Below are 21,995 nucleotides of genomic sequence, written 5' to 3'. Positions count from 1 at the left end.
TATTTAAGCAACACACTAAACATTTTTGCTAAATTGGCATGTATTAGGGGTTTTTAAGCAATGATGCTACAAGTTTTTAAGCAATTTAGGTCAACTTTAATGGTCTTTCATTGTTTCCTTAATGAAATTTTCAGTCTTTTAGCAAGTTTAACATTTGCAAATAGCTTTTCCACTTTCAGAAAATCCATTCAGCAATTAAAGTCAATACCATTTTCAGCAAAGAGTGTCAGCATCTTCAGCGACTACTTTCAGCAAAAAGCTTTCACACCAGCATTATCACAGGTAATGCAACTTTCTAAGCTGTTGCAAAACATTTAAATTATTTAAAATTGTTAATACATGTGCCATAATTGTAGAAGATTATCAAAAAGTTCCTGTTTTTGTGTGAAAGAAGAACTTTTAAAATGTTATCTCTTTAAACAAACACAAAGAGGCTTCTCTGACATTGTTCTTTGCTTTTATCTGTGTCCCACTTAGACGGGATTTTCTTAACGGTTCACAGCTTCACTTTAACTCAACTAATCTCAACAGATCTCCTTATATGCTCTTCTCTCTTTTTTTCTTCTTTTTTGCAACAAAAAAGTTTGAAGCTCTGGAAACTTTTCTCCACCAGAGCCCATGAAGAGTTTTCCTGTGGAGCCAATGCAGACGAGTGCTGTGCACCAGAATGCACGTCATAACTGAAGAGGGAGGAGTATAATTGGCTTACAGTAAGCAGCACTGTTTATCTGGACACTCTTGGTGTTATCAGGGAGGTCAACGCAGCTTGGCGAGGGGGGTGGGGGAATCACAGACAGCACTTCCTGAATGTAGGACATCAAGGCATGACATGCCTCAGAGTGTCCAGTCTCACCAGACAATGAAAAACTAGTTTTTAGTAGGTTAGGTGACGTTGAGATTCTTTAAAAATACTTGAGACAAATATGTTAAATCTGAAAAAAATAAGCTAAAATGACAGAAAACTTCAGTGCTCTTTACTCATGAAATTAAAACATTTGCAATCTTTGTTGTGTCTTGCGTAACAACACAATCCTAAAATATCCACCTGAATATGAATCCTCTTTACTCTTTTTGCTATGACAGTTAAAAAGGGATGTCAACATGACACCGTTGTTTACTCAAAACTGAAATTATGGCCTTTATACGAGGACCGGAGGGCCTTTCTCTAGAAACATTCTCCAAAAACATATTAAAACGCTTGTGACTCTGCAGATAGACACTTATTATCTACAAATGGATAAACCGTTGAAGAGTGGAGAACCTTTGAAGGAGTGACCAACTGGCAAAAATAACTCCAAGGCCGAATCAGAATTCCTCCCCTACCCCTTCAATTGTAGGGCATTTAAAGCTTTAGTGGTATCCAAACGTATTTTTTTAAGGAGGAGCCGTGGTGACTTAGGGCTAGCTATCCCTCTGATGCGAGTCTGATCCGCGACGCGCTGTAGACTGACGGGAGGAGAAACGCATTTCTTTACATGGTTGTGGTCTGATGTACAGAAGTTTACATTTAAATGTGAGTAATGACTTTTTGTTTTAGCATGGCTGTAAAAAGTTATAAAACCAAGGTGATGTATTTTCCGAGTTCTAGCAGATACGTGCTAACGTAGATGACCGGTGACTGTTCATGATGTCATCAAGTGGTAATTTCCGAATATGAAGACACTATTTTTCCATAATAACTCTTTGTTTGAACAGCTAAATGTAGGGGTAGGGAGAAGTCGAAGGGTTTGGGTAGGAAATCGGATTCAGCCTAATTTATCAAGCATCAAACAAGCAGAACATGTTAAAAAATTAGGCCTCTCTTTATTCTAATAAAGCCAAAATTCCTAATGTACAAGTCAGAAACTGACTAGAAAAAAGGAGCACCAAATTTCTGCAACGGTAAGGCTAACGTGTAGCATTTTGGGACGGTACCTTTTTTTCCATGTTTCTAATAAGTTGGGGCGTTAGTGTAGTCACATTAATGCTAGCTTCATCAGTCAGTTTATCTAGTTCTTGTTAACAAGGTTAGGAGTTACAGGTTTGTTGAGTATTCTAACGTGGCTAACATGTAGCACTGTCTGACTGTTTTTCATGTGCTAATAACAAGGTAGGGAGTTAGCATAGTTACAGTAATGTTTGTTTTAGCAAAATCAGTGTGGTATTTTTCATGTTGAAAACAAGGTTGGGAGTTATGGGTATTCTGAGTATGCTTATCCATCTAATGCCAAGCACGTAACATAATCACAGTAATGTTTGTTTTAGTATCATCAACTGGCAGTTTTTGACTTTTTTCGTGTTAAAAACAAGGTTGTGAGTTAGCAAAGTCACAGTAACGTTGGTTTTAGTGGTATTAGTCTGTTTTTTTGTGTTGTTAACAAGTTTGGGAATTAGCATAGACACATTAACATTAGTGATATCAGTCTGTTTTTTTATTTGTTGCAAACAAAGTTGGGAGTTACGGGCATTGTGAGTATGCTAATGCATCTAATGCGTAGCGGTTAATCTAATCACAGTGTGTTTTAGCAGTATCGTGTAGCAGTGTCTGACTATTTTGGGTTTTTTTCTGTCTTAATAACAGGGTTGTGAGTTGGCATAGTCACAGTAACGTTTGTTTTAGCGATATCAGTCTGTTTTTTTACGTGTTGCAAACAAGATTGGATGTTACAGATATTGTGAATATACTAGGGCTGCCAGATTTGTCGCGTTAAAAACGCGTTAATCTGACATGTGCTTGATGCCGACAATTTTTTTGACGCATTAATCGTGGATTTTCTCATACGTGCCTTTCCATACCGCGCGCGCAGGCGTCCCTCATCGCCCTCTAACTCACCGGCTGCTCTCATTAGATCACGGGCGGGTCTCCAACCACCGAGCTGCTAGCTAGAACCAGCCCGGCGCTAGGACCCGGAGAGCTCCTGCACTCTAACCCGGCTCTGGTTCGCGTCCAGTACCACGCTTGGTGGTACCGGCTCACGTCCGGCGCCGCGTCCCGTGAGCTGCGGACCCCCGAACAGCAAGCGCACCGGGGGACGCTTTAAATGTAGTTTAAACAACGCCAGTTATTAGTAGATGAAAAGATAAATCTCAGCTTTGAGTGTGTGGCCCGTCCCTCTTCCGCCTTTGCAAAATATGCAAAATTTCCCAAAGTTCTGGAGGTTTAAGCGTGATCCAGCCCCAGCATAGCGGTCTGTCTGCCGGCATATTCATGGCGTGAGCTCCACTGGACACGTCGCTGCATCGAGCTGCAGCCAGAGAACACGGCGGCAGTAACAGACTGTCAAACTATCCACAGTGTATCCCGCTTTTCTCAGTCTTTAATGTTTTAAAAAACAAAAGTTCATTGGAAATGATAAATCTCTATTTCATTGATTACTGTAGTTCAGCAGAGGAGGAAAAGATTTGGTCCTGACAAAAAATGAACATGAAAGTGTTATGGAAATGTTATTTTTGATGTTTTTTATTTTATTTTACTGAACATTGATTGAAGTTTTTAATTTAAAATGCCCTTCACTTGGTCTTGGGCTTTTGTTAGGCATTTTATGTTACAGCCTTTTATTGTTAAGAAAGTTTATCTCAATACAATGTTACAAAACAAAGTATTTCTGATGAAAACTATTAATTTTGCCATTCTTGTTTTCATTATTAATGTAGAACTGTTAAATTGTTAAACTGTTAAACTGCTAAATTCCACATGTTTTTCCTTAAAAAAGGCCACATATTAATTTGCGATTAATCACGAGTTAACTATGGACAATGCGATTAATCGCAATTAAAAATTTTAATCGCCTGACAGCTCTAGAATATACTAATGTAGCTAAAATGTAGCACTGTCTGATTGTGTTATTTCCATGCTAATAACAAGAAAGGGTTTTAGTCGCAGTAACGTTTGTTTTAGCGGTATCAGTGTGTTTCTTTATGTTGAGAAACAAGGTTGGGAGTTCCAGGAGTTGTGAATATGCTAACATGGCTAATGCTTTAATGTGGCTAACATGTAGCATGTCACAAACAAGTTCTAGAGTTACTCTGAGCGCAGTTAATAACGTTCTTCTGATTGATGGACTTTTTTGTCTTACTTAATGCACTTTATAGTTTGGTGCACCTTCAATGTATGAGACATAAGCTTGAAAATAGACCTTCATTTATAGTGCGCCTTGTAATCAGGTGCACCCTATAGTGTGGAAAATACGACAGTTTGGAGTTCAAGCAGAAAGACGCTTCTGAGCAGAAACAAAACAAAGATCATATTTAATAATCTGGATCATCTTCACATTTTTTGGATAAATATTCTGTGGACTGAGGAGACAGAAAATGTTTGTAACATGGTGGCGGTAGGCTTATGTTAAAGATGTCAATGTTTGCATTTTATTCTTTACAAATTGTTACAACCTGCAGCTTTACACACTGACCTGTCCTTTAGCAAATCCCTCGAAGCCATCGTTGACAGCAAACATTTTGTGGCCCTCTGTGATTCCCACCCTCACAGCGGAGCGCACGGCGGCATTCATACCTGCAGCCGGAGCGCCAACGTTCATCACCGCTACATTGAAGGAGCTCTGAAGGTGACAGACAGAAAATGCAGAAAATGAGGAAGCAGAATTAGGCTGATGAACACCATCCTATCAGATGGTTGCAAGGATGAAAGAATTTGTAATTCCTCAAATGACACCATGTAGAGTTATTTTAGCTGCCGATGGAGATTCATTTTTCACAATAAAACCTGTTTTCTTTGAGGAACAACGGGACTTTGGAACTTTCCAGTGCAATGAAGAATCAGGCAGGAAAGGTGCCCATGTTTACGCTGGAGCTTTCCATCCAATGCCTCTTTAACAAACCCTCCATGTCTCATTAGGTGCTGAAGAGCCTCACAGCACAACAGCAGCAGGCAGAGAGAGCCTTACATGCAGGAAGCCCCATGCTGCTGAAAGATGCAGCGAAGCATCGTACCTGATTCACCTATTCAAAACCTGATGCTCCTTTCAGGTCAACACCATGCTTGTAGATTTGAATCTAAAAAACATGCTGTCTAACAGAGACAATGACGGATATAATGGCTCTACTTTATGATCAAAAACTTGTTTCCACTGCTGGTAAAATTCCACTAATGGGAGAGAAACCAAACTATCCAGGCTTCTGTGTTCCTTAACTCAGTTCTTTGTTTTTAACCCCCTATACCGTAGAGAAACTGTCACAGAAAGTTGGGTTGCAGCCACAGATGACCTCACTCATCAATGGTGCACCATTCAACACACAGCCAATGAGGGGCCACCTCTAAGTGATGAAGATAACTAGACTGAAAGAGTCTTTGTCTTTTCTCCCGTTATAAAAAGGCATTTCAGCGCCGTGTGAAAAAAGTTAGAGGATGTTTTTTCCCCCACCTCCCCATGTAGGGCTACATAACTTACCAACCATGAAAAATGTGGGTTTAATCAAAGAGAACATGGAGCATTTCTAGTTTAAGCAAGCAGCGCTTCCAGACACTGTCAGCCCAGAGCCAGCATTCAGTGAGCAGAGTTCAGATTCAAGCATTTCTTAGCATCGGTTGCTGTTGACATCTATGCTGTAGCATTAAAGACCCACTCCGATGACATGTGTGCTCTTGGTGTGACTATTGTGACAAATGATGGAGGACATATCTAAAGAAATGTAATCTTAAAATTACATTTTTAAATATGTCTTCATTAGGGCTGTGGATTGTTGCATTCCGATTCGATTCAAAAATCAAGCTCTACGATTCACAAATCGTTACTATTTAATGTAATGTTTGTTGCTGTGTTTGTCTTTTTACTGGATGTATGAACATTGAAATTATATGTATCAAATCACCACCATTTATACCTTTGTTTAGAAAAGGAGATCAGAATCAACAAACTGATAACGTCTCAAATGGTCTCAAATGGACATCGCAAATATTCGTACTCCAATTTTTGGGAGCACAAATAGATCCATGAATGTTTTTGTTTTCCTCGTCTGAGCTGGTATCTGGCTCCAATATTGCTTGACATTTTTGTTGCATCAATAATGTTAGGTTGTGAGGGGCTGTAAGCTAGCAGGAGAGGGTCTAAACAGTTGGGTGAAGGGAAATGGAAGCGGGCTTGCTTCACGCCAACAACTCAAAGGCAAATTTCTAATGAACTCCTGCCGTTCTGCAGCAATAATGTCCTAAAAAAAGTTAGCTTGATCCCAAATAGATCAACAGATCATCAGAGTGGGACCTTAAAGCACTTCTACTATACACAGAGCTGTGCAGAAATGAGAAAAAGCCAGGACTGTCATTTTGTGGCACATAAAAACTTCCAATTTGAATTCAGTTAAACAGGTTTTTAAATCTTCAAATATATTTATATATATTTTGCAGCATGAAGGGACTTAGAAAGCAGAAGCCGACAAGCTAATTCATTGAACTGCACCTGCAGAAGCTCTAGAAACTGCCTGTTCAGCAGCTGCCTAGTTACCCATCACATACATGGCACTGCTCTTCATCTCCTGCCTCCTCCTCCTCTCCCTTCAGCCAATTACAGAAAAACAGGCTCTGTTAGTGTCACAAAAAGACAGCAGCACCCACAATGCACCTGACCGTTAGGTACCTTACTCTAATGAAAACATCTCACAGTGGCTGGTGACAAAGACAGATTACATGAATTGTAAAGACATATTTGTTAAAGCAGCTGCTTTGATTGTATTCTATGAATACTCACATTTGGGAGTTCAGAATCAAGTTTACGGTAGGACAGGAGTCTGTAGGTGCTCAGGTTGTTCTCGAAGCTCCTGCGAATAGAAAACAGAGTTAGTCTGTGCTCCAGTGGAAAAATCATGACAATGCAAAAGTGTTGCAAGTTCCATGGCAGTCTAGCAGACAGAACCCACGTTCTGAACAAGAACTAGCTTGTTTCCCCTGAAGCAGCTCATAAACTGCTTTAAACGTACCTGCCGCGCAGACGGACCGCCTCGTCAAACTTCTTCTCATCCATGGCCTTCTGTACTTCTTGGGTCTGGAGGAAAACAAAAACAATCGCCATACTCATAGTAAATTATTACTTTAACATGTTTGATTAGTTTATTGTGTAGTTGGTTAGAGTAACATTGTAATATTACAAACATCTGCATGTGGCACTCGCTTCAGTGCTAAATGTAAAAAAAAAACTTGATGTTCAGTGATTTAAAGTCCCACTCCAACCATATTTGCTATTGTAAAATCGTTCCCAGTAATCTTTTATTCGTGATTTTGAAGTTTTTAGCCAAAATCAAAGTCTTTGTCGTTTTTTAAGACATTTTTTCTGCAAAGCTATCTAATTAAAAAAGCTCCTTCAAAATACAATGTAGGCTATAAATTGAATGCTTACATTGTTACTGTTTCAATATAGTTTACCGGTAAACAAGCTGCCAGAAAGATTCATCACTGGCTAAGTAACTGTGGCAGTATTTAAAAGAACACTCTAAATTAGCTGTTTATTTATAACCTACGAAAATCTTCATGTCTTCATGTCTTCGTGTGGGCGAGCCAGCGTGCGCGCAGTGGGAGAGGAGATTCTGCATCATCAGAGTGAGCATTTTCTAGGATCCTGTTTTCTGATCCAACTAAATTTGAATTAGGAAATACTCAGAAATGCAGTTTTCAGTGTAATAGGTCCTCTGAGAAAAAAGCTTCAAGAACGTATTAAAAACACAAAAAAGACCATTTTCATTGAAGTGGGTCTTCAGAAATTGAATTTTTTGTGTCTGACTTTTTGTTTCCCGTGTTACTAAGAAGGTTGGGAGTGAGAGTTGTAACAGTAGCCTAAAGTTTATTTTAACGATGTTTTTTATGTGATGCAAACAAAATTGTGAGTTACACCAATTCATAATAAGATAACACGGCTAACACACTTCTTAAGTGGTTAATGGTAATGTTTAATGTTCCAAATAAGCTTTAGAATTACTGTGAATGCATCCAGTACAGTGTGACTGACGGATATATCTCTTTTGCCTCGCCTAACGCAGCTTATAGTTCAGTGCACCTAAAATATCACATAACTTCCAAAATAGACCTTTCATTGACGGTGCGCCTTCTAATCTGATTCATCCTACAGAGTGGAAAATACGGTATTTACAGAATGTGTGAAACGCAGGTAAATAATAGTGAAAAAGGATAACAAAGTAGAAGCTCATTTAAAAACTTCAACACTGAAGCAGCCTAAAGTTATAAAAATACCAAATTATATTCTAAATGTGGAGTCAAACACCAGTAAGAAAGACCACTAAGAAAAAATATAGTGTCACTATACAAGTGATTTTTTTTTTGTAACAAAATCATCTAAGGGAATTATGTTCTCATTCAGTGAACGTTTTTACTAAACTAAATTTAACAAATTTATCCTACACACACCACAGATTCCCTTTTATGTTGTCTGTACCGGTTTTTAAAAATGTACAAAGAAAATGACAAAAAGAATATATTCTAAAATACCATTTACAGTGTGTTTCCCATGTGTTCTTACCATCTGAACACACTCCATAAGTGGAAGCCGAACAGCCTGGTTACCAACTAAAGACACCACACAGGCGGGGGTCTCTGTGGACGCCTCCAGCAAGGCCAGCACCGCCTCCACTCCCATTCGACTTGCCTGAGAAAAGAGTTAAAGTTAACTTATGAAGAAAGGCAAAATGAGAAGAAAACTTATTTTTCATTAACCACTCAAACTTACAAGGATCCTGTCAAAAGCTGAGGGGGTCCCACCTCTTTGCACATGACCCAAGATGGTAACTCTTGTGTCAAAACCCAAGCAGCGCACCACCAGCTAGTTACAGGATATGTGAGATTGTCATGAAAAGTTGCAAAGAAATATATAACAAGATATAAATGAGGGTGAGTAATATGTTTAAGAATAGTACAATAAAAAGAAACTTACAGGTAACAAGCATTAAAGAAAATAACAGAGGGGAGGAGTCATGCAAAACGTCTCCTGTCATGTTGGTATGTCAAATGGTACACATGCAAGGTGGAGAAAAAAGGGTTCAAAAGTGAAGGTGGAAGCAAACGTCAATAAAATGTACAAAAACAATGGAAGGAACTGAGGTGAGACAGTTGAAAAAAAGTGTTCCTGTCATGGTGCAAGCCAGCATTCCACCATGACAGGAACAGTCACCCAGGCCACTGAAGGAAGGTTTCAGCATTCGCTTCTGCCTCCTTTTGTACTTACGTCCTTGATATAATCTGGAGTTATTGCTTTGTTGTGGGAATCAATGGCGCCCTCGGCAACAATAATAATGTTAAGTCTTTTCTTATCAGCGCGGTTCTAAAAGGATACAAAAAAAGCATACACATCTGAAACATGACGGAAGAAGTTTGGCAATGACAAAAGCTGGATCAGTTTTTTCATTGATAAAATGCAGTTTGTCCTAAATTTTATGCAGCTTTTCCCTAAAGCCTTGATGGTTTCTTCCATCCTGTTTTTTAAAGAGACTTGACCATCGTCATTTTTCTTTCTTTAATGTCTGCCAGCTGCTCCAGCTTCTGGCTCCCCTCTGTTGGTCCGACAGCCAGCCATACTCACATCCTTTACAAAACTTGAGGTAATGTGCTGTCCTTGTCTGTCAGTAGCTCCTTCAGCAACTATGATAATATTCAATCTGGAACCTCTGGATCGACTCTGTGTTCAATAACAACATCTTATATACATTTGAGCAGAATAGTACTCAAAATACCTCTTCTGATTAGAAAGAAAACACATATTCACAAATACTGCTGGATTTATAAAACATTTGTCTGTAAGAATGTGTCAACCCCTGTAAAAACATGGAAAAACACTTTCTATTTACTATATTGAAACATCAAGAATGTATCTTTAAAAAGCATTTATGTACCACGATTCATGAATCTTTAAATCTATAAACCATAGAAATTGTTCATTTGTATATGATGAGGTTTTCTAAATTTAACATTTTGAGTTTTTGTAAAATGTCAGAGTGATGATATCTTAATGGGTTTTAATCCAGTATTTTAATTGTTTGTTTGTAAAGTGACTCCAAAAATATAATGCTGATTTGTTTGCCTGCGACCATGTACTGAGATAGGATGTCATGTGTGATAAGATCACTAAACTACTAAACATTGTAGTAGCTTTCAGAGACACATTCGCCTAATAAATCTAAAATTGGACAAGTTAACCTCAACATACTTTATGGATTAAGGATTTTAAATAAAATGTTATGAAAATAAAAATGCCAAAAAATGTTAATATTTCAACAACTTATATGTTCTTCCAGATTATTTTTACGGGCAGCTGTGGAAAAGATCATGGCAAAAGTTTTGTTTACATTGAGGCTTCAACTTGTTTAAACCACTCTGCAACCTCTTCCATCATTTTAGACAGATTCTGTCACGTGTTATTGCCATGTGCATAACTGACAGTATCATCAGCATTCATCTGAATAAAGATGTTGGAAATAAAGAAGTCAGATCATTAATGTAACCAGAGAAAAGTAAAGGTCCTAGAATGGAACCTTGCGGAACACCTGAAGAGACGGGGGAGACGGGGAATGATAATGATCAATCACAACAAACTGAAATATATTTGATAAACATAATTCTACCCATTTTATAGCTCAAAGTATGTGGGCCCTGTGGTGCAATGGATAGCGCGTTGGACTTCTAGATAAACTTTGTATGTAATTCAAAGGTTGTGATTTTGAATCCCACCAGGGTCTTTATTCACAAATTCTAGGACATTTTACAAAAATTGATCTAGATCATGTCAAATATGGACTGGGTGACACCATAACTTTGTCATTTTCTCTCATTATACAGTAAAGAGTTGTTGGTTTAAATTCAATTGGGTCAGGTTGTTGGAGATGAAACTCCTCCAATTTCTAACACTTCATAGTATACATAGCACATTTTTAGATTGATAAGAAACATCTATTAGATCAGAAAGTTTGAGGGCCCTGTGGCGCAATGGATAGCGCGTTGGACTTCTAGATAAGTTTGAAAGTAATTCAAAGGTAGTGGGTTCGAGTCCCACCAGGGTCATCATTCACAAATTCTGGGACATTTAACAAAAATGGATCTAGATCATGTCAAATATGGACGGGGTGACACCTTAACTTTGTCATTTTCTCTCATTATACAGTGAAGAGTTGTTGGTTTAAATTCAATTGGGTCAGGTTGTTGCGGATGAAACTCCTCCAATTTCTAACACTTCATAGTATACATAGGAAATGTTTTAGATTGATATGGAACATCTATCAGTTGAGAAACTTTGAGGACCCTGTGGCGCAATGGATAGCGCGTTGGACTTCTAGATAAGCTTTGAAAGTAATTCAAAGGTTGTGGGTTCGAGTCCCACCAGGGTCATCTGTTACAAATACTGGTGCTTTATAGAAAAAAGGATGTGTATCATGTCAAATATGGACGGGGTGACATCATAACTTTGTCATTGTCTCACATTATACAGTGAAGAGTTGTTGGTTTAAATTCAATTGGGTCAGGTTGTTGCGGATGAAACTCCTCCAATTTCTAACACTTCATAGTATACATAGGACATTTTTTAGATTGATACAGAACACCTGTCAGTCCAGAAAGTATGAGGGCCCTGTGGCGCAATGGATAGCGCATTGGACTTCTAGATAAGCTTTGAAAGTCATTCAAAGGTTGTGGGTTCAAGTCCCACCAGGGTCATTATTCACAAATTCTGGGATTTTTCAAAAATGGATCTAGATCATGTCAAAAAAGGACGGTGTGACACCTTAACTTTGTCATTTGTTCTCATTATACAGTGAAGAGGTGTTAGTTTAAATTCAATTGGGTCAGGTTGTTGCGGATGAAACTCCTCCAATTTCTAACACTTCATAGTCTACGTAGGAAATGTTTTAGATTGATACGGAACATCTGTCAGTCCAGAAAGTTTGAGATCCCTGTGGCGCAATGGATAGCGCGTTGGGCTTCTAGATTAGCTTTAAAAGTAATTCAAAGGTTGTGGGTTCAAGTCCCACCAGGGTCATTATTTTTTACAAATTCTGGGATTTTTAACAAAAATGGATCTAGATCATGTCAAAAATGGACGGGGTGACACCTTAACTTCGTCATGTTCTCTCATTATACAGTGAAGAGTTGTTGGTTTAAATTCAATTGGGTCAGGTTGTTGCGGATGAAACTCCTCCAATTTCTAACACTTCAAAACATACATAGGAAATGTTTTAGATTGATACGGAACATCTGTCAGTCAAGAAACTTTGAGGACCCTGTAGCGCAATGGATAGCGCGTTGGACTTCTAGATAAGCTTTGAAAGTAATTCAAAGCTTGTGGGTTCAAGTCCCACCAAGGTCATCTGATACAAATACTGGTGCTTTATACAAAAATGGATCTAGATCATGTCAAATATGGACGGGGTGACATCATAACTTTGTCATTGTCTCACATTATACAGTAAAGAGTTGTTGGTTTAAATTCAATTGGGTCAGGTTGTTGGAGATATAACTCCTCCAATTCCTATCACTTCGTAGTCTACGTTTTTGTTGGATTAATATGGAACATGTGTCAGAATACGCAAGTCTCTGGGCCCTGTGGCGCAATGGATAGCGCGTTGGACTTCTAGGTAAGCTTTGAAAGTAATTCAAAAGTTGTGGGTTCGAGTCCCACCAGGGTCATCATTCACAAATTCTGGGATTTTTCAAAAATGGATCTAGATCATGTCGAAAAAGGACGGGGTGACACCTTAACTTTGTCATTTTCTCTCATTATACAGTGAAGTGTTGTTGGTTTAAATTCAATTGGGTCAGGTTGTTGCGGATGAAACTCCTCCAATTTCTAACACTTCATAGTATACATAGGACATTTTTTAGATTGATACAGAACACCTGTCAGTCCAGAAAGTTCGAGGGCCCTGTGGCGCAATGGAGAGCGCATTGGACTTCTAGATAAGCTTTGAAAGTAAATGAAAGTTTGTGGGTTCGAGTCCCACCAGGGTCATTATTCACAAATTCTGGGACTTCTAACAAAAATGGATCTAGATCATGTCAAATATGGACGGGGTGATGTCATAACTTTGTCATTTTCTCTCAATATACAGTGAAGAGTTGTTGGTTTAAATTCAATTGGGTCAGCTTGTTGCGGATGAAAATCCTCAATTTTCTAACACTTCATAGTATACATAGGAATTTTTTTAGATTGATATGGAACATCTGTCAGCCCAGAACGTTTGAGGGCCCTGTGGCACATTGGATAGCACATTGGCCTTCTAGATAAGCTTTGTATGTAATTCAAAGGTTGTGATTTTGAATCCCACCAGGGTCTTTATTCACAAATTCTAGGACATTTTACAAAAATTGATCTAGATCATGTCAAATATGGACTGGGTGACACCATAACTTTGTCATTTTCTAATTAAACACTGAATACTTGTTGGTTTAAACACAACTGGGTCAAGTTATTGGAGATGAAACTCCTCAAATTTCTAACAATTCATAGTCTATGCAGGAGTTTTTTTAGATTGATAAGGAACATCTATCAGTCTTGGAGGCTTCTGGCGCAATGGATAGCGCGTTGGACTTTAAAATAATATTTGTATGTAATTCAAAGGTTTTGGGTTCCAGTTCCAAAAGGGTGACTCTTCACAGATTATGGGACATTTGAACAAAAATTGATCAAGTCCTTCTTAAATATGGACTGGATGACATCAGGGGTGACAGTAGAGCGGGTTGGCCAATGATCAAAGGATAGGCGTTTTGATTCCGGATCCTGCCAGCCAAATGTTGTTGTGTCCTTGGGTAAGGCACTTGCCTCTGGTGTGGCTACACTGGTGTGTGAATGCGTATGAATGTCCCGGTGATGGTCTGAGGGGCCGTAGGTGCGTACTGGCAGCCACGCCTCTGTCAGCCTGACCCAGGGCAGCTGTGGCTACAGTAGTAGCTTACTGTCACCAAGTATGAATGAGGTGTGAATGAATAATGGATACACAATGTAAGCCCTTTGAGCGTCTGCAAAAGCGAAGATAAATCTAATTCATTATTATTATTACTACATCATTTTGTACAGTGAAGAGTTGCCTTCTTAAATTCAAAAGGGTCAGGTTGTTGGAGATGAAACTCCTCCATTTTCTAACACTTCATAGTCTACGTAGGACTTTTTGTTGGATTGATACAGAACACCTGTCAGTGCAGAAAGTTTGAGGGCCCTGTGGCGCAATGGATAGCGCGTTGGACTTCTAGATAAGCTTTGTATGTAATTCAAAGGTTGTGGGTTCGAGCCCCACCAGGGTCTTTATTCACAAATTCTAGGCCATTTTAACACATATAGTCAGCGTAGGAGTTTTTGTTGGATTAAGAAGGAACATCTGCCAGAATTACAACTTTGTGGGCCCTGTGGCACAATGGACAGTGCGTTGGACTTCTAGATAAGCTTTGTATGTAATTCAAAGGTTGTGGGTTCGAGTCCCACCAGGGTCATCATTCACAAAATCTTAAAAATTTTGCAAAAATGGATCTAGATCATGTCAAATATGGACTGGCAGACATCATAACTTTGTCATTGTCTCTCATTATACAGTGAAGAATTGTTGGTTTAAATTCAATTGGGTCAGGTTGTCGGAGATGAAACTCCTGCAATTTCTAACACTTCATAGTATACATAGCAAATTTTTAGAATGATAAGAAACATCTATCAGTCCAGGAAGATTGAGGGCCTTCTGGTGCAATGGATAGCGCATTGGCCTTCTAGATAAGCTTTCAAGTAATTCAAAGGTTTTGGGTTTGAGTCCCACCAGGGTCATGAATTAAAAAATCCTGGAAATATTACAAAAATGGATCGAGACCATGTCAAAAATGGACGGGGTGACACCTTAACTTTGTCATTGTCTCTCATTATACAATGAAGAGTTGCTGCTTTAAATTCAATTGGGTCATGTTGTTGGGGACGGAAATCCTCCATTTTCTAACACTTCATAGTCTAAGTAGGAATTTTTGTTGGATTAATAAGGAACATCTATCAGTCCAGAATGTTTGAGGGCCCTGTGGTGCAAAGGATAGTGCATTGGGTTTCTTGATAATCTTTATATGTATTTCCAAGGTTGTGGGCTCAAGTCCCACCAGGGACATTATTCATAAATGGATCTAGATCATGTCAAATATGGAGTGGCAGACACCATAACTTTGTCATTTTCTCTCATTATACAGTAAAGAGTTGTTGGTTTAAATTCAATTGGGTCAGGTTGTTGCGGATGAAACTCCTCCAATTTCTAACACTTCAAAGTATACATAGGAAATGTTTTAGATTGATACGGAATATCTGTCAGTCAAGAAGCTTTGAGGACCCTGTAGCGCAATGGATAGCGCGTTGGACATCTAGATAAGCTTTAAAAGTCATTCAAAGGTTGTGGGTTCGAGTCCCACCAAGGTCATCTGTTACAAATACTGGTGCTTTATACAAAAATGGATGTGTATCATGTCAAATATGGACGGGGTGACATCATAACTTTGTCATTGTCTCACATTATACAGTGAAGAGTTGTTGGTTTAAATTCAATTGGGTCAGGTTGTTGCAGATATAACTCCTCCAATTTCTAACACTTCATAGTCTACGTAGTCTACGTTTTTGTTGGATTAATATGGAACATCTGTCAGAATACGCAAGACTCTGGGCCCTGTGGCGCAATGGATAGCGCGTTGGACTTCTAGGTAAGCTTTGAAAGTAATTCAAAAGTTGAGGGTTCAAGTCCCACCAGGGTCATTATTCACAAATTCTGGGATTTTTCAAAAATGGATCTAGATCATGTCAAAAATGGACGGGGTGACACCTTAACTTTGTCATTTTCTCTCATTATACAGTGAAGAGTTGTTGGTTTAAATTCAATTGGGTCAGGTTGTTGCGGATGAAAGTCCTCCAATTTCTAACACTTCATAGTATACATAGGACATTTTTTAGATTGATACAGAACACCTGTCAGTCCAGAAAGTTTGAGGGCCTTGTGGCGCAATGGATAGCGTATTGGACTTCTAGATAAGCTTTAAAAGTAATTCAAAGGTTGTGGGTTCAAGTCCCACGGGGGTCATAGTTACAAATTCTGGTGCATTTAAAAAAAAATGGATCTAGATCATGTCAACAATGGAAAGGGTGACACCTTAACTTTGTCATTTTCTCTCATTATACAGTGAAGAGTTGTTGGTTTAAATTCAATTGGGTCAGGTTGTTGCGGATGAAAATCCTCAATTTTCTAACACTTCATAGTATACATAGGAATTTTTTTAGATTGATATGGAACATCTGTCAGCCCAGAACATTTGAGGGCCCTGTGGCACATTTGATAGCGCATTGGCCTTCTAGATAAGCTTTGAAAGTAATTCGAAGGTTGTGGGTTCGAGTCCCACTGGGGTCATAGTTACAAATTCTGGGGCGTTTAAAAAAAAAAATGGATCTAGATCATGTCAAATAGTGATGGGTTGACATCATAGCTTTCTCATTGTCTCATATTATACAGTGAAGAGTTGTTGTTTTAAATTCAATTGGGTCAGGTTGTTGGAGATGAAACTCCTCCAATTTCTATAACTTCATAGTCTATGTAGGAATTTTTGTTGGATTAATATGGAACATCTGTCAGAATACGCAAGACTGAGGGCCCTGTGGCACAATGGATAGTGCACTGGACTTCTAGATAAGCTTTGAAAGTCATTCAAAGGTTGTGGGTTCAAGTCCCACCAGGGTCATTATTCACAAATTCTGGGATTTTTCAAAAATGGATCTAGATCATGTCAAAAATGGACGGGGTGACACCATAACTTTGTCATTTTCTCACATTATACAGTGAAGAGTTGTTGGTTTAAATTCAATTGGGTCAGGTTGTTGCGGATGAAACTCCTCCAATTTCTAATACTTCATAGTATACATAGGACATTTTTTTAGATTGATACGGAACACCTGTCAGTCCAGAAAGTTTGAGTGCCCTGTGGCGCAATGGATTCCGCGTTGGACTTCTAGATAAGCTTTGAAAGTAATTCAAAGGTTGTGGGTTCGAGTCCCAGCGAGGTTATTATTCACAAATTCTGGGACTTTTAACAAAAATGGATCTAGATCATGTCAAAAATGGAAAGGGTGACATCATAACTTTGTCATTGTCTCACATTATACAGTGAAGAGTTGTTGGTTTAAATTCAATTGGGTCAGGTTGTTGGAGATATAACTCCTCCAATTTCTAACACTTCATAGTATACATAGGACATTTTTTAGATTGATACAGAACACCTGTCAGTCCAGAAAGTTTGAGGGCCCTGTGGCGCAATGGATAGCGCATTGGACTTCTAGATAAGCTTTGAAAGTCATTCAAAGGTTGTTGGTTCGAGTCCCACCAGGGTCATTATTCACAAATTCTGGGATTTTTCAAAAATGGATCTGGATCATGTCAAAAAAGGACGGTGTGACACCTTAACTTTGTCATTTGTTCTTATTATACAGTGAAGAGTTGTTAGTTTAAATTCAATTGGGTCAGGTTGTTGGAGATGAAACTCCTCCAATTTCTATAACTTCATAGTCTATGTAGGAATTTTTGTTGGATTAATATGGAACATCTGTCAGAATACACAAGACTGAGGGCCCTGTGGCACAATGGATAGTGCATTGGACTTCTAGATAAGCTTTGAAAGTCATTCAAAGGTTGTGGGTTCGAGTCCCACCAGGGTCTTTATTCACAAATTCTGGGATTTTTCAAAAATGGATCTAGATCATGTCAAAAATGGACGGGGTGACATCATAACTTTGTCATTTCCTCTCATTATACAGTGAAGAGTTGTTGGTTTAAATTCAATTGGGTCAGGTTGTTGGAGATGAAACTCCTCCATTTTCTAACTTTTCATAATTTACGTATGAGTTTCTGTTGGATTAATAAGGAACATCTGTCAGTAATGAAAATGTGTGGGCCCTGTGGCGCAATGGATAGCGCGTTGGACTTCTAGAGCAGTGTTCCTCATTCCAGGTCCTTGAGAGCCACCACCCTGCCTGTCTTAAAAGCTTTTTGTGTACTGCTTGCTGCTGATTACCTGGACCAGGTGTGTTCATTCAATCAGAATGTGGAGACATCTGACTGAACTCATCAGCAGCTAGCAGGGCTTGGAGATCTGGAAAACAGGCAGGGTGGTGGCTCTCAAGGACCTGGGATGAGGAACACTGCTCTAGATAATCTTTGTATGTAATTCAAAGGTTTTGGGTTCAAGTCCTACCAGGGTCATTATTCACAAATTCTAGGACATTTGAAATAAATTGATCTAGACAATGCCAATATGGACTGGGTGACACCATAACTTTGTCATTTTCTCTCATTATACAGTGAAGAGTTGTTGGTTTAAACTTAATTGGGTCAGGTTGTTGGAGATGAAACTCCTCCAATTTCTAACACTTCATAGTATACATAGGACATTTTTTAGATTGATACAGAACACCTGTCAGTCCAGAAAGTTAGAGGGCCCTGTGGCGCAATGGATAGCGCATTGGACTTCTAGATAAGCTTTGAAAGTAATTCAAAGGTTGTGGGTTCAAGTCCCACCGGGGTCATAGTTACAAATTCTGGGGCATTTAAAAAAAAAATGGATCTAGATCATGTCAAAAATGGAAAGGGTGACACCTTAACTTTGTCTTTTTCTCTCATTATACAGTGAAGAGTTGCTGCTTTAATTTTAATTGGGTCAGGTTGTTGCGGATGAAACTCCTGTAATTTCTAACACTTCATAGTATACATAGGACATTTTTTAGATTGATACAGAACACCTATCAGTCCAGAAAGTTTGAGGGCCCTGTGGCGCAATGGATAGTGCATTGGACTTCTAGATAAGCTTTGAAAGTCATTCAAAGGTTGTGGGTTTGAGTCCCACCAGGGTCATTATTCACAAATTCTGGGATTTTTCAAAAATGGATCTAGATCATGTCAAAAGTGGACGCGGTGACACCTTAACTTTGTCATTTTCTCTCATTATACAGTGAAGAGTTGTTGGTTTAAATTCAATTGGGTCAGGTTGTTGCGGATGAAAATCCTCAATTTTCTAACACTTCATAGTATACATAGGAATTTTTTTAGATTGATATGGAACATCTGTCAACCCAGAACGTTTGAGGGCCCTGTGGCACATTGGATAGCGCATTGGCCTTCTAGATAAGCTTTGAAAGTAATTCAAAGGTTGTGGGTTCGAGTCCCACTGGGGTCATAGTTACAAATTCTGGGGCGTTTAAAAAAAAAATGGATCTAGATCATGTCAAATGGGGATGGGGTGACATCATAACTTTCTCATTGTCTCATATTATACAGTGAAGAGTTGTTGTTTTAAATTCAATTGGGTCAGGTTGTTGGAGATGAAACTCCTCCATTTTCTAACACTTCATAATTTACGTATGAGTTTCTGTTGGATTAATAAGGAACATCTGTCAGTAATGAAAATGTGTGGGCCCTGTGGCGCAATGGATAGCGCGTTGGACTTCTAGAGCAGTGTTCCTCATTCCAGGTCCTTGAGAGCCACCACCCTGCCTGTTTTAAAAGCTTTTTGTGTACTGCTTGCTGCTGATTACCTGGACCAGGTCTGTTCATTCAATCAGAATGTGGAGACATCTGACTGAACTCATCAGCAGCTAGCAGGGCTTGGAGATCTGGAAAACAGGCAGGGTGGTGGCTCTCAAGGACCTGGAATGAGGAACACTGCTCTAGATAATCTTTGTATGTAATTCAAAGGTTGTGGGTTCAAGTCCCACCAGGGGCATTATTCACAAATTCTAGGACATTTGAAATAAATTGATCTAGACAATGCCAATATGGACTGGGTGACACCATAACTTTGTCATTTTCTGTCATTATACAGTGAAGAGTTGTTGGTTTAAACTTAATTGGGTCAGGTTGTTGGAGATGAAACTCCTCCAATTTCTAACACTTCATAGTCTACGTAGGAGTTTTTTTAGATTGATAAGGAACATCTATTAGTCCAGGAAGTTTGTGGGTCCTGTGGTGCAATGGATAGCGCGTTGGACTTCTAGATAATTTTTGTAAGTAATTCAAAGGGGTTTGAGTCCCACCAGGGCATTATTCACAAATTATCAGAGATTTTACAGAAATTGATCAAGTTCATATCAAATATTCCTTAAATTGCTGTCAGTAATAGAGAGAACTACCAGTTGTGTGGGATTCAATGCAGGTCTTTAACAATATCTGGATTTGTGAACATACAAAGAATACTATTTGTAACTGTAGTTTTCATAAAATATATTACTTGAGAAACAGTTGCTAATATTTATTTACAACCCATACTGTCTACTTTTCAAATATTTAGTGATTGTTGGCTTGAATCCAATCGGGTTTAAAAAAAAATATTATAACTTACGTGAAACACCATCGGACATGTTTCTAGCCTAATGATTTTATAATTCAACCAAAAGTCTACAAAATACAGTTTTACTTCACGTTTTAGAGTGAGCATTGAAAAACAGCTTCAAGTCATAGATTCAGTAACATAGCAGACATTTTGCAAATGCAATTTTTTTTAATATATATTTGTGGGTTCAAGGTCCAAAAAATACGTTTTTGAAAGTGCTTTTTAAGATTATATTAATAGTTAAAATAAGAGTCCAATGAAGGTTTAGTCACAGAACCAGATCCTATTTAAATATATTTAGAAAAAGTTTTACTGAAGTTCCCTCTCTTTTAAAAAACTCATCTTGAATAGCCCAGAAGAGTCAAAAGTTTAAAGTTCAAAGACCTGGTGTCAGACTAGAAAGACACCTTTTTCATAAATTTGGGGGTCTTGTAGATAGTCAAAAACACAATGGGTGGGAGTAATAGTGTTTTTATAAGTTATGGTTTCTCTAATAAAACATCCCACTTCTATTTAAACTTATGTATATATGTTTATGCGGAGCATTACCTTAATATGGGTAACATAATCTATGGAGTGCATGAACATAAGTACATCTACATCAGAGTGTGAACATCAACTACAAGCTAAAAAACATGGATTGTAAATCTTCTGGGGATTTTGGATGTTTTACCTCTGACAGTTTTTGACACATGTTGTCCTCCCAGCCATCATCAGGAGGCATTTCTGGAATAAAGACCCAGTCTGCTCCACATGCCAGAGCACTGACCAGAGCAAGGTATCTAAATACATACAAGCATGCTTAGTTATGTCAAAATAGTTACCTAAAGAACAATACAATATGTAATTCAGGCTTAACTTACCCACAATGTCGACCCATGACCTCAAGTACAAAAGTTCTCTGGTGGCTGAAATTTGCAGAAATTGCAGAAAGGTATAAATAAGTATTTTCTTTGAAATTTGACATGATATTAATGGACTTGCACACCTTTGAGCAGTTGTCATGATGGCATCCACCACCTCAATGATTCGGTGTAGGGCCGAGTCGGTTCCAATGGTCATGTCGGTGCCACAGAAGTCATTGTCAATGGAGCCAACCATCCCAACAATGTGGAGCACAGAGTTACTGCTGACAGCCTCCTCGTTGATGAGACCTGTTAAAAGTATGGCCGCAATGATGTATAAAATGTTAAAAAGAAAAAAAAAATGTATGTGAGCCACCACCTTGCTCCAAAAGCTCGTTCAGCAAACCACTCCACTCCTCCCTGAAAAGGTTGGCTCCCGTCAAGCTGCCATCTCCACCAATCACACACAGGTTGGTGATGCCGCGCTGCACCAGGTTGTGAGCAGCTTTCAGACGTCCCTCGTGGGTACGAAACTCTTTACAGCGAGCACTGCCAATGACTGTGCCACCCTGAAGCAAGACCACAGAGACAAAAAACACATCTGTTAAATCTACTTGGAAAATGGACTGATATCACATTACGTTTTCAGTAAAGGCCGCATGTCTGTAGTCTCCTTTTGATCAACTACAGTACAAAACAACATGTGAGAGTAGGGATTATTTCATTTTCACAACAGAAAATGTCATATAACTCTTGTCCTCTGCAAAATTGAAAGGGGATAGAAAACTGTTAACTATTCTAACCAAATTCATCTCTTTGTATGGTAACATAAATATGTTAACCGGCTGGCAAAAACAACA

General features: G+C 38.7%; 1 protein-coding gene and 17 non-coding genes across 21 annotated transcripts in view; 17 read left to right on the top strand and 1 right to left on the bottom strand.

Annotated features, from left to right (window-relative positions):
• LOC112144439 (ATP-dependent 6-phosphofructokinase, platelet type) overlaps nucleotides 1–21,995 on the bottom strand; it is a 50,174-nt gene that overhangs the window by 12,292 nt on the left and 15,887 nt on the right. For 2 of the 4 annotated variants that reach the window (XM_024268972.2, XM_024268970.2), the window contains exons 4-13: nucleotides 21,515–21,704; nucleotides 21,279–21,444; nucleotides 21,154–21,198; nucleotides 20,964–21,072; nucleotides 9,513–9,608; nucleotides 8,664–8,756; nucleotides 8,457–8,582; nucleotides 6,907–6,971; nucleotides 6,678–6,747; nucleotides 4,389–4,535 (exon numbers count right to left, since the gene is read on the bottom strand). In XM_024268972.2, coding sequence (XP_024124740.1) covers nucleotides 4,389–4,535; nucleotides 6,678–6,747; nucleotides 6,907–6,971; nucleotides 8,457–8,582; nucleotides 8,664–8,756; nucleotides 9,513–9,608; nucleotides 20,964–21,072; nucleotides 21,154–21,198; nucleotides 21,279–21,444; nucleotides 21,515–21,704 — 1,107 coding nt within the window. Of the gene's footprint in view, nucleotides 1–4,388; nucleotides 4,536–6,677; nucleotides 6,748–6,906; nucleotides 6,972–8,456; nucleotides 8,583–8,663; nucleotides 8,757–9,158; nucleotides 9,255–9,512; nucleotides 9,609–20,963; nucleotides 21,073–21,153; nucleotides 21,199–21,278; nucleotides 21,445–21,514; nucleotides 21,705–21,995 lie in introns of all 4 variants that reach the window. The other 2 variants (XM_024268971.1, XM_024268969.1) reach the window with 1 other exon arrangement.
• Nucleotides 10,899–10,987, top strand: trnar-ucu. The gene is given in 2 exon segments: nucleotides 10,899–10,935; nucleotides 10,952–10,987. It is a non-coding gene; the product is annotated as a tRNA-Arg (tRNA).
• Nucleotides 11,222–11,311, top strand: trnar-ucu. The gene is given in 2 exon segments: nucleotides 11,222–11,258; nucleotides 11,276–11,311. It is a non-coding gene; the product is annotated as a tRNA-Arg (tRNA).
• Nucleotides 11,546–11,635, top strand: trnar-ucu. Its single transcript is given in 2 exon segments — nucleotides 11,546–11,582; nucleotides 11,600–11,635. It is a non-coding gene; the product is annotated as a tRNA-Arg (tRNA).
• On the top strand, nucleotides 11,867–11,957 carry trnar-ucu. The gene is given in 2 exon segments: nucleotides 11,867–11,904; nucleotides 11,922–11,957. It is a non-coding gene; the product is annotated as a tRNA-Arg (tRNA).
• trnar-ucu lies at nucleotides 12,195–12,284 on the top strand. Its single transcript is given in 2 exon segments — nucleotides 12,195–12,231; nucleotides 12,249–12,284. It is a non-coding gene; the product is annotated as a tRNA-Arg (tRNA).
• Nucleotides 12,515–12,604, top strand: trnar-ucu. Its single transcript is given in 2 exon segments — nucleotides 12,515–12,551; nucleotides 12,569–12,604. It is a non-coding gene; the product is annotated as a tRNA-Arg (tRNA).
• On the top strand, nucleotides 14,127–14,216 carry trnar-ucu. The gene is given in 2 exon segments: nucleotides 14,127–14,163; nucleotides 14,181–14,216. It is a non-coding gene; the product is annotated as a tRNA-Arg (tRNA).
• On the top strand, nucleotides 14,312–14,401 carry trnar-ucu. Its single transcript is given in 2 exon segments — nucleotides 14,312–14,348; nucleotides 14,366–14,401. It is a non-coding gene; the product is annotated as a tRNA-Arg (tRNA).
• trnar-ucu lies at nucleotides 15,262–15,351 on the top strand. The gene is given in 2 exon segments: nucleotides 15,262–15,298; nucleotides 15,316–15,351. It is a non-coding gene; the product is annotated as a tRNA-Arg (tRNA).
• On the top strand, nucleotides 15,591–15,680 carry trnar-ucu. The gene is given in 2 exon segments: nucleotides 15,591–15,627; nucleotides 15,645–15,680. It is a non-coding gene; the product is annotated as a tRNA-Arg (tRNA).
• On the top strand, nucleotides 15,913–16,002 carry trnar-ucu. Its single transcript is given in 2 exon segments — nucleotides 15,913–15,949; nucleotides 15,967–16,002. It is a non-coding gene; the product is annotated as a tRNA-Arg (tRNA).
• Nucleotides 16,565–16,654, top strand: trnar-ucu. The gene is given in 2 exon segments: nucleotides 16,565–16,601; nucleotides 16,619–16,654. It is a non-coding gene; the product is annotated as a tRNA-Arg (tRNA).
• Nucleotides 17,212–17,301, top strand: trnar-ucu. Its single transcript is given in 2 exon segments — nucleotides 17,212–17,248; nucleotides 17,266–17,301. It is a non-coding gene; the product is annotated as a tRNA-Arg (tRNA).
• On the top strand, nucleotides 17,536–17,625 carry trnar-ucu. The gene is given in 2 exon segments: nucleotides 17,536–17,572; nucleotides 17,590–17,625. It is a non-coding gene; the product is annotated as a tRNA-Arg (tRNA).
• Nucleotides 18,402–18,491, top strand: trnar-ucu. Its single transcript is given in 2 exon segments — nucleotides 18,402–18,438; nucleotides 18,456–18,491. It is a non-coding gene; the product is annotated as a tRNA-Arg (tRNA).
• On the top strand, nucleotides 18,727–18,816 carry trnar-ucu. The gene is given in 2 exon segments: nucleotides 18,727–18,763; nucleotides 18,781–18,816. It is a non-coding gene; the product is annotated as a tRNA-Arg (tRNA).
• Nucleotides 19,375–19,684, top strand: trnar-ucu. Its single transcript has 2 exons — nucleotides 19,375–19,411; nucleotides 19,649–19,684. It is a non-coding gene; the product is annotated as a tRNA-Arg (tRNA).

Source organism: Oryzias melastigma, linkage group LG17 (genome assembly GCF_002922805.2).
Source record: "Oryzias melastigma strain HK-1 linkage group LG17, ASM292280v2, whole genome shotgun sequence".
Classification (NCBI taxonomy): domain Eukaryota; kingdom Metazoa; phylum Chordata; class Actinopteri; order Beloniformes; family Adrianichthyidae; genus Oryzias; species Oryzias melastigma.
The sequence above is the reverse complement of the archived record's forward strand: the minus strand, read 5'-3'. Positions and strand labels throughout refer to the sequence as shown.